The 18,396-nt window shown below is 41.5% G+C and overlaps 1 protein-coding gene and 1 non-coding gene across 2 annotated transcripts in view; one reads left to right on the forward strand and one right to left on the reverse strand.

The window, feature by feature from the left end:
* SETD7 (SET domain containing 7, histone lysine methyltransferase) overlaps positions 1-18,396 on the forward strand; it is a 52,959-nt gene that overhangs the window by 550 nt on the left and 34,013 nt on the right. The window contains exon 2 of the mRNA XM_017502862.2: positions 8,805-8,934. Coding sequence (XP_017358351.1) covers positions 8,805-8,934 — 130 coding nt within the window. The remainder of the gene's footprint in view (positions 1-8,804; positions 8,935-18,396) is intronic.
* Positions 13,986-14,088, reverse strand: LOC108285586. Its single transcript, XR_001817645.2, has one exon. It is a non-coding gene; the product is annotated as a U6 spliceosomal RNA (small nuclear RNA).

Raw genomic sequence — 18,396 nt, forward strand, 5'->3', positions numbered from 1 at the left:
GCGGCGGGCAGCGAGCGGCGCGGCGCCGGGCCCCGAGGCCGCCACTGTCCCCTACACGGGTGGCCGGCTGCCCGGCTAGAGCGGGGGCCCGACAGCCACGGTCACGCCGCCGGGAGCGCGCACTGCGCGGCGGGGCGCAGGCCGAGAATGGGGCTCCGCCAGGCTGGGGGCGCTGGAAAGGCACGGCCGCCCCATCCCGCCCGGCCACAGCCTGCATCCGCCCTCGGAGTTGCGAAACCTGCCCTGAGCTCTGGCCTTTCCCCTTTCGGGCGCGGAGGGTGGGTGCAGTCCGCAGGGCAGCCCTTTGAGGCCGGCGGACTCCACGGAGCAATCCCCTAGCCCAGTTCTGCCACCCCGATCCCCTCTCCGGCCGCCAGCCTTTCCCTTCCGCTGCCTCTGCGCCCGCGGCCGCGTCCGGGTAGGTCCCTGGGCGCAGCGCACGGGGCCGGACCAGGCACTTGGCAGCTGCGGCCCAAGACGGCCGCTATTCGGAAAAGATGAAATCATTGCCGGGCGACGGACGAGGCTCCCGACCCGGGACTCGAACGCGCGTCATCCGAGAAGCGGGCGGCCCTCCCCTCCGCTGCCCCCGAGCGAACTCAGTCAGGCCGTTCCCCTCCCCCTTCCGGCATCCAAGCCGGGGTGCCGCCGCCACGCTGTGCAGGCGCGCCGCGAGCCCGCACCGAAATTGCTTGGTGACACTTAACTTTCTGAATTCCATGCCGTGGCTGTGGGTGATATCACCGCCTCGGTGTCGTGTTTCTCCGCCCCTTCTCTTCTAGCGCCCCTCCTCTTCTAGCGCCCCTCCCCCGACTTTTCTTGCCACTTTGTTTTGCTGAGTTTCTCCACCTCTTTTTTTTTTTTATGACCTGTTTTTCTCAAGGTACCCAGCATCACTTCTGCTATTTTTCTGTTCATTACAAGCTAGTCCATACCCAAGGAGCAGGGTATTACACTCCACCTCTTTTTTTTTTTTTCTCCCCAGTTCTAAAAAAACGATGTGGGGACGTTATACAATCTCGCTGTTTGTATCATGGGATATTATGATTTTGTAACAGCGAATACTAATACCCTTTAGCGTATTTATCTGGTTCCATTACACATAGTACGTCGTGATGTTTTTCGGTGTGGTGTGGTATGATACCGGAATGTTTTAAACCAAGCATGTATAAGTAAATAATTTTTAGCTGTTGGTTGAATCTGGTTTCTGTCTGATTTGTATAAACACAAGTTCTGACGAAGGGTAAAGAAAAAAAAGTGGGGACACTACAAATGCATAAGGATACATGGTTCTTGTAACATTGGGAAAAATCAGTTTTAATGTTTTCATAAACATAACTCTCTTTACAGTGCTTCTGAGGTCTTAAGGGGAGATTAAGCAGACAATATTTCTGAACTCTTGAAAAATATCCAATGTAATGTCAATATTAAAACTTATTTCTTCGTCTAACTTCGAAGCCAATTAAAGAATGTGTGGTTTTTGTTAAGAAAATTTTCAGCATGTTGTGAACTCACAGAGCTATTTGTCTCTCTATAAAGCCAATGTTGGGGCTTACTGGGGCCCCGATACATTGATTGAATTGATCCTCAGGAAACCTTCTAAGAAGTTAAAAGTTAGTGACTTCTGCCTCCGTGTTGTGAAACAAAAAGGAAAAATGACCTCGGATTGTCAGGGCTTGCTCTCTTTCTTCAACACTGACTTTTACTTGTAAAAATTAAATACAAATCCTTGATAGCTGGTAGTGTTCTCTGTGTTAAACCACATTCATTCCCTTTTGATGCTGTTTACAAACATACATCCAGTTGTCTATGGTCCTCAGGCTCCTTTGCAGACTGTGACTAAGAGCTTTAGAAATGTATCAGTATTGTTTTTTGAGACAGTCCACTGGATTTGAAACAGGGAAGTTTATATAAAGAGGGATGGTTTTGTTTTATACGGTGATCATCTATATTATTGTCCAAAATCAGTACCCCCTTGAGAATGAAAGGGCACACTGTTAATAATGATGCTGGGACAAGTAGCTTAAGGCTTGAGTGTCTGGGACAATCTGGGACACATGGTCACTCAGCTTTAGCTAACTAAACAATTAGAGCAGCACGGAATCTTTAAAAGCCCCTAGAAGCACCTCAGGCTCAAACTTGCACAGTGCTGGGAATGTGTGTGTGCACATGCAGTCAGCTGTACCTGTGTGTGTGCTATTCTCCAGCCATTCTTGGCCTTTCAGTGCTGTTTGCAATGGTCTTTACATAACATCTAACACTGGCATGGGAGACTGGTATAAACTGCTTCTGCTCTTTCCCAAAGAGAAGCTAGTCTGAATATCTTGGTGTTTAAGTACCAACTAATCTACCTCTTTCCATAAACAGAGCCTCTGTTCTCAGTAGTTTCATTGTCATAGCTATTATTATCATTGCTATAATTGTTTAGTTCTTATTAAGTGCAGGCTCTGTGCTGAGTGTTTCACAGACATTATCCATTCAGTCTTATGCAGTCTGATGAGGTGGGTACTAATATTATCCTAATTTTACAGAGGCGGGAACTGAGGCCTACAGAAGTTAAGAACTAATCCAAGAACACTCAGTGAGGGTGGAGAGACTGGCTTGGACTTCCAGAGTCCCCTCCACCAGACCAAACTGTCTTCCCACATTTTTTATTTTTAATGAGTTAGTCAAATTTATGAAACACTTGATAACTGAGTTTGGAAGCAACAGTTAAATGTTATGTCAGTGCCATTTTTAATCAGTGTAACTCTGTAGAGGTTGGTTCTGCTAGAGTTCAGTAACTTTCAGAAAAACGTATTTGGGGAAAAAGAATTTAACCTGTGTCTTCTGCAATAGATAATCTTTTTTCTTCTTCGTTAGAGATTTACTCTGGGGAAGAAATGAGTCTCTTCAGGACTTGAGTTTAAATGTCTGATATATCATGTACATTTGGTTCTCTCTCAGGGTATGATTGTAACTCTGGGGGAGTTCTGAACTCAGGGTGGACAAATCCCTGAGGTGAGGGGAGTGGCTGAGGTATGTCAGGAGAAAGTGTTCTGTGTACTGTGTTGGCTGGGCTCCTGTGGGAATGCAGCAAGCCCTGGGCCTCAGAGGGCCTCAGAGCTCCACCTGAGCTCTGGGGTGGCTTTTGGAAAATACTTTAAGACACACTGGTTCAGTGGAGAGTGATGTTTAGTTTTCCAGTGTCATTCCTCTGGGCTTCTGGAAAAATAAGTTTATTACAGCTTCTGTTTCTTTGTCTACCCATGGATACAAAGATGAATATGATGTGGTCTCTAATATAATTTCAAATAAATATATTTATACAGATGAATTGTGATGGTTGAAAGGAACTAAAAATTACTTCCAGCTTAGGGAAGTCAAAGGGGAAAGATTTTTCCAGAAGGGGTGCCATAGAGCTGAGTCAGGTTGAGAGGGGAACTTTGAGTGAAGACACGGAGGCATGGAATTCTGCAGGTGCAGAAAACAGTCATTTGCTTTTGCTGCAACATAGAGCTTACAAGGAGAAAAGTGGAGGGCGAGACAGGGAAGGGAGGCTGGGTGGCAGGCTGAGAGCATGAACTGTTTGCTGGAAGCCATGGAAGCCGTGGGAGCTCTTTAGAGAAGGGAATGACAGGATCAGAGCTCTGCTCTGGGAAGAAGAACATGCAGTGGCCAGCAGGATAGTCAGAGGGGCTGACGCAGCAGGTGAGGTACCTTAAGGTCTCTTTGCAGTAGTTCAGATGTGCAGTTGTGAGGGCAGGAAAAACAGAAGGACCTGGAAATGTGTAGGAGACATGGAGGAAGAATGTTCAAAAAGGAGAGATATCGGAACAGGGGGCCAGAATGAAAATAAGCAGCTCAGTGTGCCACTGCCACAACCCCCTCAAAATATTAAGAATATTTTTTAACACTCTCCCGAATATCAGATTCTGCCTGTCTCTAATAAGATTGCTCATGTCCTGTATCTAGGAAAAATGCATACAAAGTGTATTGTTAGCACCCTTTCTGTGTGGGCCACACATTAAAATTATGACCCTCACAACTAATAGTTGAGTCCTTGCAAACAATTACCCTTAAAAATAAAAGTATCCAGGTAACAAACTTGCAAGTGTACCCCTGAATCTAAAATAAAAGTTGAAATAATTTTTTGAAAACCTAAAACAAATTAAAAAATTTTAAGAAGACCAAAACATCAAGCTATGTATTTAACAGTCAGTGATTAATGCATCACCAGGAGGGCGCGTTTGCATTAAACGGAATAAGCTTGCCTTTTATCATTACTGGATTTTTGTTTTTCCATTTGTTTATTTATTTTCTTTTTTTATGAGATGAGGTCTCACTGTGTTGCCCAGGCTGATTTCCTGGGCTCAAGAGATCCACCTACCTTGGCCTCCCAAAGTGCTGGGATTACAGGCATGAGCCACCACACCCAGCCTATTACTGTTGTTTTTTAAAGCAATGTTCTAGTCTACAAGACCAACAGTATGTGTGTAAGGGTCTCTGGTTATAAGGGAAATACTTGGATGCCACTCTCAGATCTCTTGTGAGCAAGCCTGAGGTGTTTAGCAGCTGGGTGTCTAATCCAGACGGCATTTACTTTGCTGAGACTGAGATGTACATTGCTGCTTAGAATATAGGCCTGGCTCTTAGATTCAGGTAGAAGCTCCTTCAGAAGTAACTGGAGGGGAACATTTTAACTTTGTATCTGTTCAGTAGATGATAATCTTAGAACAAAGTGACAAAGTAGACTTGTGAACTGATACTTATTTTCCTGTAACTTCTGTAGGTATTTAAAATCATGCTACAGACAGATACACAGAACATTAGTTCGGGGAAGCCTGTAAACACAGAGCAGTCATTCAAGTTAATTTTCCCTGTTGCTTGGGCCTGGTATTCACCCTCTGTTTAGTGGGAACTTGCCTGGAAGGCTGTTGGCTGACTTGGCGAATTTTACAAATTGACCTCAAGTAGAGCAAGGAGGTCTAGTGTTTCCCTTCAAGTTAGGTAACACTTGGAAGAGATAGGACTTTGCAACCAGGATATGCTGTTGGAAATCTGATGGTTCTATGTGAATGACCTTAACCAGAAAGCCTTCCACTTCCCTGCCAGCGACCTGGGAGTTCCTGCCTTTTTACAGGTACCTTCTTACCGTCAGCAAGGAAGAGTGAGTTTGCCAGTGTCTAGAGTGGGAATTAAAGGATTTGGAGAAGGAGCTTTCAGTATTCATCAGCACACTCGGAGTGGTAATGTCTTTCGGGCAAGTCTTATAAAGCATTGGTGTCCTCATCTGTAAGATGAGAATATGGGAGACTGTTTTGAGCCTTAAATTTGATAACAGGAAAGCATATAACCTAATGCCAGGTCATAGTAGGTTCATACACCTTTTTTTCGCCGCTGCGCTGTTTTTCAGTACACCTGTGCATTAAATTGACTTACTCACATGACAAAGTATTACATGATATTATTGTCCAAAGAGTACATGATCTTACTGGCGTTTGAAAAAAGAGTTATGTCAGACTCTAACACTAATGTTGAAACAGGATGTGAGTGCTCTGCAACCTGTCTCTTTCTTTCTTATGGAAAATCTCTGTTATTGTTTTGGTTGTAGCTGCTGTTTTAGATATAAAGTTCTACTACGAGGGAAACTACTCCGGGATATTGAGTATTCAGAGTGGAAGTCTCAAATGATCACAACCCTTAATCGTTAGTTCTTTTAATTGATAACACTAGAAGGATGTAAAGAAAACAAAACAAGCCAGGAAGGGGCTCCTGCTGTGGTCTAATAGATTTCAGAACTCTCTCAAAACCAGCAACCTAAAAGCCTTTAGAATGACAAGAAGGGGTCACATGTCCAAGAACCTCCTTAATGTGCAAGGTCACCTGAGTAATGGCCATCATTTGGTAGCTCTCCCCCTGTCCCTGTTTCTCCCAAGAGCTTAAGAGGGTAATAGGGCTCTTCATTATCTGCCTGTTGAAAGGCATTGAGGCCAGGTGTGGTGGCTCATGCCTGTAATTCCAGCACCCAAAGTGGGTGGATGGCTTAAGCCCTAGAGCTTGAGACCAGCCTGGGCAACACAGTGAGACCCTGTCTCTACAAATTTTTTTTTTTTAGCTAGTTGTGGTCGTATGACCTCTAGTCCCAGCTACATGGGAGGGTGAGGCAGAAGGATCACTTGAGCCCACGAATTTGAGGTTACAATGAGCTTTGGTCTTATCATTGCACTCCAGCCTGAGTAAAAGTGAGACCCTGTCTCTGCAAAAGAAAGGAAGGAGGAAGAGAAGGAGGGAAGGAGGGAGTGAGGTAAGGAAGGAAAAAAAGGAAGGAGGGAGAAAGGGAGGGAGGGAGGAAGGAAAGGAGGAAGGAAGGAAGGAAGGAAGGATCAATCCTTCATGGAATACAGTTGACAACTGGGATCAGTACTATCCTCCAAGGGCTTATAGTATGTTATATGACACTTTCAATTTTCCCTAATATCTAAATTCCATTGCTGAGAGTGCACTGTCAGTGTTTTATTCAGAAATAGGACAGGGTTGAAGGAAGGCGAAAGTTAATTTATATTGGAAAATTGTTTTCCCTAGTGTTCAGATTTATGGTAATTTCTCTCAATCTAAAGTGGAATAACAAATTTTATCAAACACAAGCTTTTAAAACTCTGAAATATGTGAACTGTTTTCTATGATGAAAGCATTTTCAGCAAGTTAGTAAATACTCTAGTTTGAGGCTAAACTGATTATTTGGTTATTAATACCCAAATCAAAAGTAGGACACTGAATTTATATGCCTAAATTTAACTTGATCACAACAACATTTCACTAAAAAAAAAAGCTCTTAGCAATACACTGAGTGGCTTTTATTTAATGAAAAGAAAAAAAGCAAATTTATTTCAATGAGAGAAATGGTATCAGATATTTAGAAAATAAGTGATTTCATATGACTCAGATGTCATTGCATTATGTCATGTTCAGTTAGTTTTTGGGCAAGAGGAAAGCAATTACGGCCTCATTCCCTTCTGACCATTAATTTCCTGGTCCTTTCCTCTTTTGTGTTAAGAGGAAGGAATCCATATTGATTATGATTTATTTATTTAAGTAGATGTGCTTTATTGTAAGATGTTCTAGGTAACCCATTGAATACAGAGTCGGATGTAGCAATAAAACACTGTATTTGTTTACAGTTATTTTATATTTATGTAAATATAAATGCAAATAAAGAGCATATATATTTTTTTTTTGAGATGCAGTTTTGCTCTTGTTGCCCACACTGGAGTGCAGTGGTGCAATCTCGGCTCACCACCACAACCTCTGTCTCCCAGGTTCAAGAGATTCTCCTGCCTCAGCCTCCTGAGTAGCTGGGATTAAAGGTGCCCACCACCATGCCCGACTATTTTTTTTTTTTTTGTATTTTTAGTAAAGATGGGGTTTCACTGTGTTGGCCAGGCTGGTCTCAAACTCCTGACCTCAGGTGATCCGCCTGCCTTAGCCTCCCAAAGCGGCGGGATTACAGGTGTGAACCACTGCACCCGCCCGCATATCTATTCTTTATAAGAGTGTGTATTTACCATGTCTTCCAAGGACTAATATTGTTTTATCATGTTAGAATAAATTATTTTAGGAGACTGAAGCTTTCATTGTGGTAGTATGGTTTGTGTTTCCTTTTATGTCTGTGAGCCATCTGGAAGCTACATTTCAATGTTTAATGTCCCTGCATTAGACACAGTGTTTAATATTTTCATACCTTTTTTATCCATGACCCAGGTTGTTACCCCAGGAAAAAGCCAGTAGAATAACTACTGCCTTCATTTGACCATTCTGGTGAGCTTTGCAAAATCAGCTCACCAGAATGATTGGGAAGATACCAATAAGGTGATTCCTGGGTTTTGTAAAACATGTAGATAGTAATAAAAAGCCTAAACATTGGCTTTAAATATCAATATTAGACTATACCAGCATTTGACCTAGGAAGAACCAGTGACTTAAAGGTCCATGTAATAACTTCTGCTGATGTTCTGTTTATCTCTGGCTCCAGATAAAATACAAGCCCTTGACACACAATGGCAGTGGGTAGATGATAAGCTTATTTCTAAACATTCACAGCTGAAAGATTTTGTAAGTAAAGCAATAGGTTTAAGGTTAAACTTAAGTTTAAGGGGAGAAGGACTCTGGGTTTCTGTGTTTGTACAATGAGATGTATAAATCTTAGGGTTGTTTTAAAGACATGGCTATGTCCCTCATGCAAATATAACAATCACAGCGAGATTTTCAGACTGGCTAGCAGTCCTCCACATCATATTACAGAATGATGTATAAAATCATATTGCATGCTTAATATTCTAGAATTAGATAATTTATTGCAAAGACCATGTATGTGGCAATTGACTATGGAACAGTGGAATCTCAACTACACTTCAGTTAAGCATGAGAAACCGGAGGCATCAATTCCAGATATGAGAAGGACTATAAGAGGAGCACTTGGTAGATTGTGACATGCCCTGCAGAGGATATTACTGATAGTGAGTCTCAGTTCCAGGTAAAAAGCAAGCTTATTTAAAGTTCACATTCTGGAATGTGTCTAAGAATGTGTCTAATGTGTTCTGGACCTGTCAGTTCACAAAGTGTATGTAAAATCAATTTGGTACTGCTGGCGCCAATGAGGTGAGAAACCTTTGCATGCTGACTATCCCTTCATGCCAGGGAGGGGACTCTTTGGCAGCTGGAGGGGAGTTGAGGGGGGACTTGTCTGGCAGCATCTGAGTGCTTAGGCATCAGATGGGAGGAGCACTGAAGATGTTAAGGTTTGCCTTGTGGTTCCCTTTCTGCAGGGCACCTGGATGATGACGGATTACCACACGGGTTCTGCACAGTCACCTACTCCTCCACAGACAGATTTGAGGGGAACTTTGTTCATGGAGAAAAGAACGGACGGGGAAAGTTCTTCTTCTTTGATGGCAGGTAGCACTCACAGTTTTATTTTGTTCTTTGGGGGTACTGAATTATTTTATGTAAAGGATAATACAAATGAAAGAACTCAAGTGGAAGTTTTTCTACAGTTTATACAATGGGTATAATTAACCCCTACCTGTAGTCACTGCTTTGGTGACTGGGGAAGTCACCCTGTGGTTATGGGGAAGCCAGCCTAAGGCTTAGATCTTATCATCACTGTCTCCCAGAGTGTGCTTGGCCAAAAGATACTAGATTCGGGGTCCCCCATCTTGCATAAGTTGGTTACATGGTCACCCAGTTCTTTAAGGGATTTCACTTGATCATTCCAGTATCGTTTCTCACTAAAGTCACACAAGTGGGGATAGTTTTTGTCAGTGGCCAGTTTGCACAGTTCCAGTAGAGTCAGGTCCATGTCTTTTTCCAAGGGTCACACACACTCCATTGCGTTCAGCATCCTTTCCCAGTTGTCACTGTCTGGCTTCTTAGCACCCTCAAGGAAGATTCTGCCACCTTCTTGGTTTTTCTGCTTCATCGGTTTCTCAGCCTATTGCCTCTCCTCATGAGACTTATGAAAAAATACTTGGCAAAGTTCTTCAAAGCCACATTATTGCAGTCTCAGTAATAAGACATAAACAGGTACACACAGGAGGAGACTTCAGTTTTTCACATGCCTGTCTTTGAGATAATTGGTCTTTTTGTGTGATAATTTAACACTAATGTCAGAACTATGATTTTCCACAGTCTACCTCTAGTTAAAGTATTTTTCACATCAGGATTTCTTTTTTTTTTTTAAGACAGAATTTCACTCTTGTTGCCCAGGCTGGAGTGTAGTGGCGCTATCTCGGCTCACTGCAGCCTCCAACTTCAGGGTTCAAGCAATTCTCCTACCTCAGCTGGGATTATAGGCATAAGCCACCACACCTGGCTAATTTTGTATTTTTAGTAGAGATGGGGTTTCTCCATGTTGGTCAGGTTAGTCTTGAACTCCTGATCTCAGGTGATCTGCCTGCCTCATCCTCCCAAAGTGCTGGGATTACAGGTGTGAGCCACCGCGCCTGGCCAGGATTTCTTTTATTTTACTCTCATCCCCATCTGAGGACGCTGAGAGGCAGAGGCTCCTTACCTGCTTGTGATAGATAGGAATGACTGTAGGACATTTTTCTTTCAAGGAGAGATGGGGTTGCCCTGGCCCAGCTTGCCAACAGTGACTTTTAAGCCCTGTCAGCTTCAGGAACAAAGAGTGACCACGTGAATTTCTCAAGCGTTCAGTGGAATTCAGAGCCACAAAAGGGCCAGCTATTTTCAGACCTGTTGATCAGGTAAAACAAAAACGGACTTTACCAAAGCAGGTTAGAGATTCTGTGGGATATACACACCACTTACTAAACCCCAGACATTGGTAATAGGCCAAAGCTTCCTTTGGGAAAGAAACTGTCTAAGCTGACAACTAAAGGGTGATCACAGGGACGGGTTTGTGACCTAGAATCTCTTTTCTGTAGGCGAAGTGGGTTGTTTTAAAGGGGGTAACATTTCTCAGGCTCTCAGTGATCTGATACAATGAGGGGCGAGAAAAGCAATAAAACCCACTAAATAACTTCTGTAAAACTGCATTTGAATTATGATTCCAGCCTTCTTTTTCCCATTACCCCTAACTCCACCTTTTTGTAAAGCAGAGTTTTGCTTACAAACTGTAAATTTTAAATTGTCAGATATTTTACTTCCTTTCTTTTGCCTGGGTGGATACTTGAGAGCCATAGAGGCCCCTTTCAATATGTTGGTATTGGCCTGGGCATCTTGGCTCACGTCTGTAATCCCAGCACTTCGGCAGGCTGAGGTAGGAGGATTGCTTGAGCCCGGGAGTTTGAGAACTGGCCAAGGCAACATAGTGAGACCCTGTCTCTACCACCAGATGTAGAGACACTGGGACCTGTGGTCGCAGCTGCTGGGGAGGCTGAGGCAGGGTGATCACTTGAGCACACCAGCCTGGATTACAGAGCAAGACACTGTTTCCAAAAAAAAAAAAAATGTTATCAGTGCTTTCCTCTCCTATGACTCCTTTAACCTATCCAGAGGAAAACTCTCCCTGCCCCATTTCCACTGCAATTTTTATAGCTCTTTTTTTCTGAAAAGTGTCACTTTTAACCTGATTCTGCAGATTTTTTAAAATTCATTCAACAGGTACATATTTATGTTAATGTCTCCTTCATCTTCAAGGGCAGAGGTTTCCTTGAGGGCAAATTCTGTGTCTATTACATCTTTTATGCTTCACAGCACTTTGTCTTAATTTGATGCTAAAAAGAAGTCCTTGCTAAGGGAGAGTGGGAGCTGAAAGGGAGGGTAGAATTCACCCAAAACACCCCCCACCAGCCACACACACACACACACACACACACACAGACACACACACACACACACACACACTTTGAATCTGGTATTTTGATGACGATAGCCAGTAACTGATGGACTCTTTGGGAAAACAGTCCAGCAGATTTGTTTGAATTTGGTGTTGGTTACCTGCTTGCTTCACGGGGCTGATACACAGAGTACTGATGAGCTAGACTAAGCCTCTGAACTAGTGTGCCGAGAATGTTAGCTCCAAGTTGCTGATCCCCTCAGCCCTAGGGTAAGATAGCCAAGTGGAGCCTGAGACTTCCTGAGCACCTGTCTTCACATGTCCAGCTAGTCACTTCTAGCCCCAAAGAGCTTCATCTGCTTACCCCAGTGTGTCATACAAAGGCATTAATTTGCAGGTGTGTCATGACATGAACAAACTGAACCACCAGGCCAAGTTGAAGCACTAGCCCGGTAACTATCTATAGGCTAGAAATACATTCATTGATTTTTTTTTCCTTTTGAGGCACTAATTCACTAATTTTGTTTTAATTTTTTTAAGATGGGGTCTCACTCCATTGCCCAGGCTGGAGTGTAGTGCCGTGATCATGGCTCACTGCAGCCTCAACCTCCCTGGGCTCCGGTGGTCCTCCTACCTCAGCTTCCTGAGTAGCTGTGACTACAGGTGCATGCCACCATGCCAGGCTAATTTGTTTTGTATTTTTTGTAGAGATGGGGTTTTGCCATGTTGCCCAGGCTGATCTCAAACTCCTGAACTCAAGCGATCCACCCTCCTCAGCCTCCCAAATGCTGGAGTTACAGGTGTAAACTATTGTGCCCAGTCTAATCAATTCATTGATTTTTATATCTACCACTCAAACACCTGTGGAGATGTTGATTAAATAGTAGAATCAAGGAATGATAGTGTTAGCAAGGACCTCGAGAGACTATCTTGGTTATCTTCATATAGATGGGAGTTAATACCTATTAACTGAGGGGAAAATTTCAGTATCATTGGTTTTATTACACATGATAGAGCAGTGTGGTGACAGGATCTCAAAAGGTCATCGTCATCTTTCTTAAACCCAAATACTGATCATGTTACAAGACATCTGCTAAAAGGATTTGCTGTAAAAATTAGGGAGATAGTCTTGTAACTGATAAAAAGGCCAAGAATAACTTATAACTAAAAAAAAAGGCCAGGAATCTACCAGGGCTTTCTAAGGGAGATGTGGGATTTGATTATGGAGAAGTCAGTTGTTTCTACGCGAAGCAGTTTTTTTTGTTTGTTTGTTTTTTGTTTTTTGTTTTCCATTTATTTATTTTATTGCATTTTAGGTTTTGGGGTACATGTGAAGAACATACAAGATTGTTGCATAGGTACACATGTGGCAGTGTGATTTGCTGCCTTCCGCCCCATCACCTACATCTGGCATCTCTCCCCTTGCTCTCTCTCCCCAACTCCCCACCCCCCACCATCCCTCCCCTATTTCCCCCAACTGACCCCAGTGTGTAGTACTCCCTTCCCTGTGTCCATGTGTTCTCATTGTTCAACACCCGCCTATGAGTGAGAACATGCGGTGTTTGATCTGCTCTTCTGTCAGTTTGCTGAGAATGATGGTTTCCAGGTTCATCCATGTCCCTACAAAGGACACAAACTCAGCGTTTTTGATGGCTGCATAATATTCCATGGTGTATATGTGCCACATTTTCCCTATACAGTCTATCGTCGATGGGCATTTGGGTTGATTCCAGGTCTTTGCTATTGTAAACAGTGCTGCAATGAACATTCGTGTGCACATGTCCTTATAGTAGAACGATTTGTAATCCTTTGGATATATACCCAGTAATGGGATTGCTGGGTCAAATGGAATATTTCTATATCTAGGTCCTTGAGGAATGGCCACACTGTCTTCCACAATGGTTGAACTAATTTACACTCCCACCAACAGTGTAAAAGTGTTCCTATTCCTCCACATCCTCTCCAGCATCTGTTGTCTCCGATTTTTTAATGATCGCCATTCTAACTGGCGTGAGATGGTATCTCAATGTAGTTTTGATTTGCATTTCTCTGATGACCAGTGATGATGAGCATTTTTTCATATGTTTGTTGGCCTCATGTATGTCTTCTTTTTTAAAGTATCTGTTCATATCCTTTGCCCACTTTTGAATGGGCTTGTTTGTTTTTTTCTTGTAAATCTGTTTTAGTTCTTTGTAAATTCTGGAAACCAGCCCTTTGTCAGATGGGTAAACTGCAAAAATTTTTTCCCATTCTATTGGTTGCCGATTCACTCTAATGACTGTTTCTTTTGCCGTGCAGAAGCTGTGGAGTTTGATTAGGTTCCATTTGTCTATTTTGGCTTTTGTTGTCAATGCTTTTTGGTGTTTTGGTCATGAAGTCCTTGCCTACACCTATGTCCTGAATGGTTTTGCCTAGATTTTCTTCTAGGGTTTTTATGGTGTTAGGTCTTAAGTTTAAGTCTTTAATCCATCTGGAGTTAATTTTAGTGTAAGGTGTCAGGAAGAGGTCCAGTTTCTGCTTTCTGCACATGGCTAGCCAGTTTTCCCAACACTATTTATTAAACAGGGAATCCTTTCCCCATTGCTTGTCTTTGTCTGGTTTGTCAAAGATCAGATGATTGTAGATATGTTGTGTTGCCTCCGAGACCTCTGTTCTGTTCCATTGGTCTATATCTCTGTTTTGGTACCAGTACCATGCTGTTTTGATTAAAAATATGGAACGCTTCACGAATTGGCGTGTCATCCTTGTGCAGGGGCCATGCTAATCTTCTCCGTATCATTCCAATTTTAGCATATTTGCTGCCGAAGCGAGCTCGCGAAGCAGTTTTTATTTGTATTTGTCTACTGGTTTTTCTCCCTGTTCCCACCCCAGGTTTTTAGAGTGTGATGTATTAGGTAAAATTAAGTGGGAACCCTTTGACTTTACAGTCACCAACCTTTGGTCTGCAAAAATTCCTTAAAAACGGCTGACATTAGGTTTTGAAATAACAAGCAAGGAGAGACACAAACTTGGTATTGAAGAAAGTTGCTGAAACCTGTTATGCTGGTTTATGTCCCCATCAAAGAGTTCATCTGCAGTTGCAGAAACCCATGTTTGGAGAGAGACAAGGAAAATCACAGTGTAGTAACAGAAGACTTGGCCCAGCGTTTTCTAATCTTATATGAAAACTGAGCCCCAGTATATGATTTACGAGAAGTATCCAAACAAGTATAAACGTATTAAGAAAACTCTAAAATCACTTTTTCCCTGGACAGCGAATGAGATAAATCTGAATAAAAATTTCAAATATCCAGATAACCAGGAAAAATGGCCCTGTGAAATTTTAAAACCAAATTCGTAAATAGAAGCAAAATATTTTATTTTTTAAATTGCGAGCATAACAAATGCTTAGTGGAATTTTAAAAATTCAAGAAGTACCGAAATGCAAAAACTGGAAGTGCTCCCCCACTTTTTTTTTAAACCCCAACCCATGCCATAGAAGTAATTACTGTTGGCAGAGAATGTGTGCATCTTAACTAAATATATTCAAGGTAAAATACAGAAATAGGTATTTTTTAAAAGTTTTAATTTAATTGACACATAATAATTGTACATTTTTCTGGGGTAAAGTGTGATGTTTTGATACATAAATATATTCATTATGTAATGATAAATCAGGGTAATTAGCATATCCATCACCTCAAAGATTAATCATTTCTTTGTGATGAGAACATTCAAAATCCCCTCTTCTAGCTATTTGGAAGTATACAATACATTGTTGTTGACTATAGTCACCCTATTATGTAATAGAACACCAGAACTTATTCCTGCTATCTAACTGTAACTTTGTACCTGTTGTCCAACCTCTCCCCATCCTTCCCTCCTGCCTTCTTTTCCCCCAGCCTCTGTTAACCACTGTTCTATTCTCTACTTCTGTAAGATCAACTTTTTCAGATTCCCCACATGCAAGTGAGATCATGCAGTGTTTGTCCTTTTGTGCTTGGCTTATTTGACTTTACACGATGTTCTCTAGGATCATTCATATTGTCACAAATGACAGGATTTGATTTTGTTTTTATGCTGAATCGTATACCATTGTGTTTGTATATGCCACATTTTCTTTATCCATTCATCCGTTAATGGAAACCTGGGTGGATTTCATATCTTGGCTGTTGTGAATAGTGCTGCAGTAAACATGGGAGTGCAGATACCTCTTCAACATACAGAAGAAATAGCTATTTCTAAATCAGTGTAAATAGCCAAAATGTACATTGTTTACCTGTTTACAACTGTCTCAGATTCAGAATGTTGGCTAGTTTTGAGATCGTAATAGAGACTTAAGTCTTTTCTTCATTATATGACAAAATGCGGAACAGAAAATCTAGGTTACTACAACCAGCTTATTAAATCAGAAACCTAAAGTCAGAATTCTCATGCTTTACCAGATGGTTTACCCTACAAATGAGGAATGAATGAGAATATAACCTTGTTTTAAAATATTGTTCTTTAAGCAGCTATTGTGTCCATTCCCCGCCTCCTCTATTAAAAGGGAAGAAGAAAATTATCCTGAGCTTCAGTAATTGGGACTGCTTAACGTCCACTCTGGGCCCGAGATAAAGGAATTTATGCAGCATCGGGACAGGAATCTTGAGGCTTTATTGGTGTGGATCTGGAATCTGTCTGGCACCAGTGGATTTGCTGGAGTACCATGGGTGTGTTGAAAACATGCAGTGTTCAAAATATTTTGATATGCACATCTCTAATTTTTATACTAATCTTCAATTCTGGATGTTTATTTTCAGATATTTTTTCTTAATTGTTCTTATTTTGACCATGATTTATGGACCTAAAGGCAAGACTTTTCACAATCCTAGAATGGTAACAAGAAAGAGATATTTCTTCAGATTGGCTTTGTAGGGGCTGTGGAATATTAGGGTCATGTGGTTTTTAATCTAATTATGGAGTGGAGATGAGGTGATTCATTGAGATGTGTTTGTTTATATTGTTGATACCTCTTCTTCACATGCCAATTAGATTTTAAAGGATTTGCTACTCTATGGTTTCATTCTCCTGTGCCCAAGTCTTTTCTGATGTTGCTTGGCTACATTGGCCAAGAGGGCTTCTTGTGGTTTATAACTGGCCAAATAACCTAAGCAAGGTCATCCATCTGATGAGCCACTGAAAAAGGATGGCATTCTCCAGGTGTCAAGTCTATGAAGGATTTCTCAGTTTCAGTTTTCAGAAAGTGCTTGATCGCAATTCACAGAAATTGGAGTTGCACTGGACTTCTGAAGTCATGTATTCCAACCTCCCACACGAGGCAAAAGTTCCTTTCATGTTCCTCACAGTCCTCTAGCTTTTGTTGGAACCAGACTTGGCAAATACATTGATCTGTATTCCAACAAACAGTTCTGATTGAGGCAAAAAAAAAAATTGTGACATGCAAGAAGAAAGAGAGTGGAAACAAAATGTGTAATGCTGAATATCTACCATTTGTTCAACACTGGACACATGGTCTTCCTAACAATCTGGGAGGTTGGTTTTATAATCCCATTTGACATATGAAGAAACTAAGGCACAGAGTGACTGAGTGACTTGCCCCAGGTGACCTAGTTAAAAATGATTGGAGTTGAGACTCACACCAAGTAGAATTCAATTCTAGATCCAACCTTCTTTTTCACTACATCTGCTACCACCTTCCAACTGGAGGCAGGGAATAGCTGTGGGCCTGACTGCCTTTCTTCCATGCTTTAATTTTCCTTGAAGTTACTCATCAGCTATAGTTGCGAAATGTTAAAAGGAGTCCTGGGGTGAATTCAGTTATGCTCTTGTAGGGCCCTTACAACTTGAGAGGAGCTTGGAAGATTGACAGAAGGGTTTCCTGGGGAATGAATTCTTAGAAGAATTCTGTTCTAGCTATTTGGTCTTCCCGAACTTCTGTTTTCTTATTTGAAAAATGGAGATCATTATACCTGCTTTTCAGGATTGTTGTGATTGAATGAGAAATTCTGTTAAGACCCTTAAAGTGTGGGACACTTAGTAGGTGCTTGGGAAAGAATGGATTATTATTATCTTTTATCATTATTCTTACTATTATTATTAATTAATAATTATTAGGAGAGTGTCTGAGTCAGTTTGGGCTTCTATAACAAATTCCATAGACTGGGTGGCTTACATAACAGAAATTTATTTCTCACAGTTCTGGAGGCTGGGAAGTCCAAGATCAGGGTACCGGTACATTTTGTGTCTGTTGAGGGCCCGCTTCCTGGTTTGCAGATGTCCATCTTCTCATGATATCATCACATGGTGGAGAGTAAAAGGAGAGAAAACAAGCTTTCTGATGTATTTTTGTAAGGGCATTAATACCATCCAAGAGGGCTCTGCACTTGGGACCAAATCACCTCCCAAATGCCCCATCTCTGAATGTCATCTCATTGGGTGTTAGGATTTCAACATAGGAATTTGGGAGGGACACAAACATTTAGTCCATAGTGGAAAGTTTTCTTGAGGTTTATTTTTAGAAAGCAAAAGTAAATTTCATTATTTGCTCTTCAAATGTTTTACTGTTATATAGAGGCTTTGTAATAATTGGGTCTATAGTAGACTCATAGATCTTCTCTTAAAGGGTTAAAAAAAAAAAAAAAAGAAAACCTTAAAAGATAGACAGTGCATTATATTATATGGAAGCATTAGAGTTCTCCGTCAAACTTGCTTCAACACCTTGGAAGAAGTTGAAGTTTCTAGCCAGAAATAGCTCTTGCAGATGGGTTGGATCTCCTTGTTGCTGTTTGCAGTGTTTAAAGATAATATATGTTGTCATATAGAAGAATTCCTAAAATAATGTTTTAATACTAAGGGTCACAATTCAATTTGGTTAGAGATGGGAATTTAAGAAGTGATGATTCATTTTTTAAATTCCCTCTTGGTTATTGTATTGCAATGGCTGACAAAAGGAAGGGAACACAGTGGAAGGAAGGGAACATAATTTAGGCCCCAGAGGTGGAAAGTTCAAAACCTTCTAGACTCCAGAACCGTGAAGAAAAGCCAACACTATGAAGTCTCTAAGAACACTTTTCTATATTCAGATATTAGCAGGAAGTTTTAATGAAAATACAGAAATATTTGAATAAAATGCAGAT

The sequence above is a fragment of the Cebus imitator genome, unplaced genomic scaffold (assembly GCF_001604975.1).
Source record: "Cebus imitator isolate Cc_AM_T3 unplaced genomic scaffold, Cebus_imitator-1.0 Scaffold303, whole genome shotgun sequence".
NCBI classification, from domain to species: domain Eukaryota; kingdom Metazoa; phylum Chordata; class Mammalia; order Primates; family Cebidae; genus Cebus; species Cebus imitator.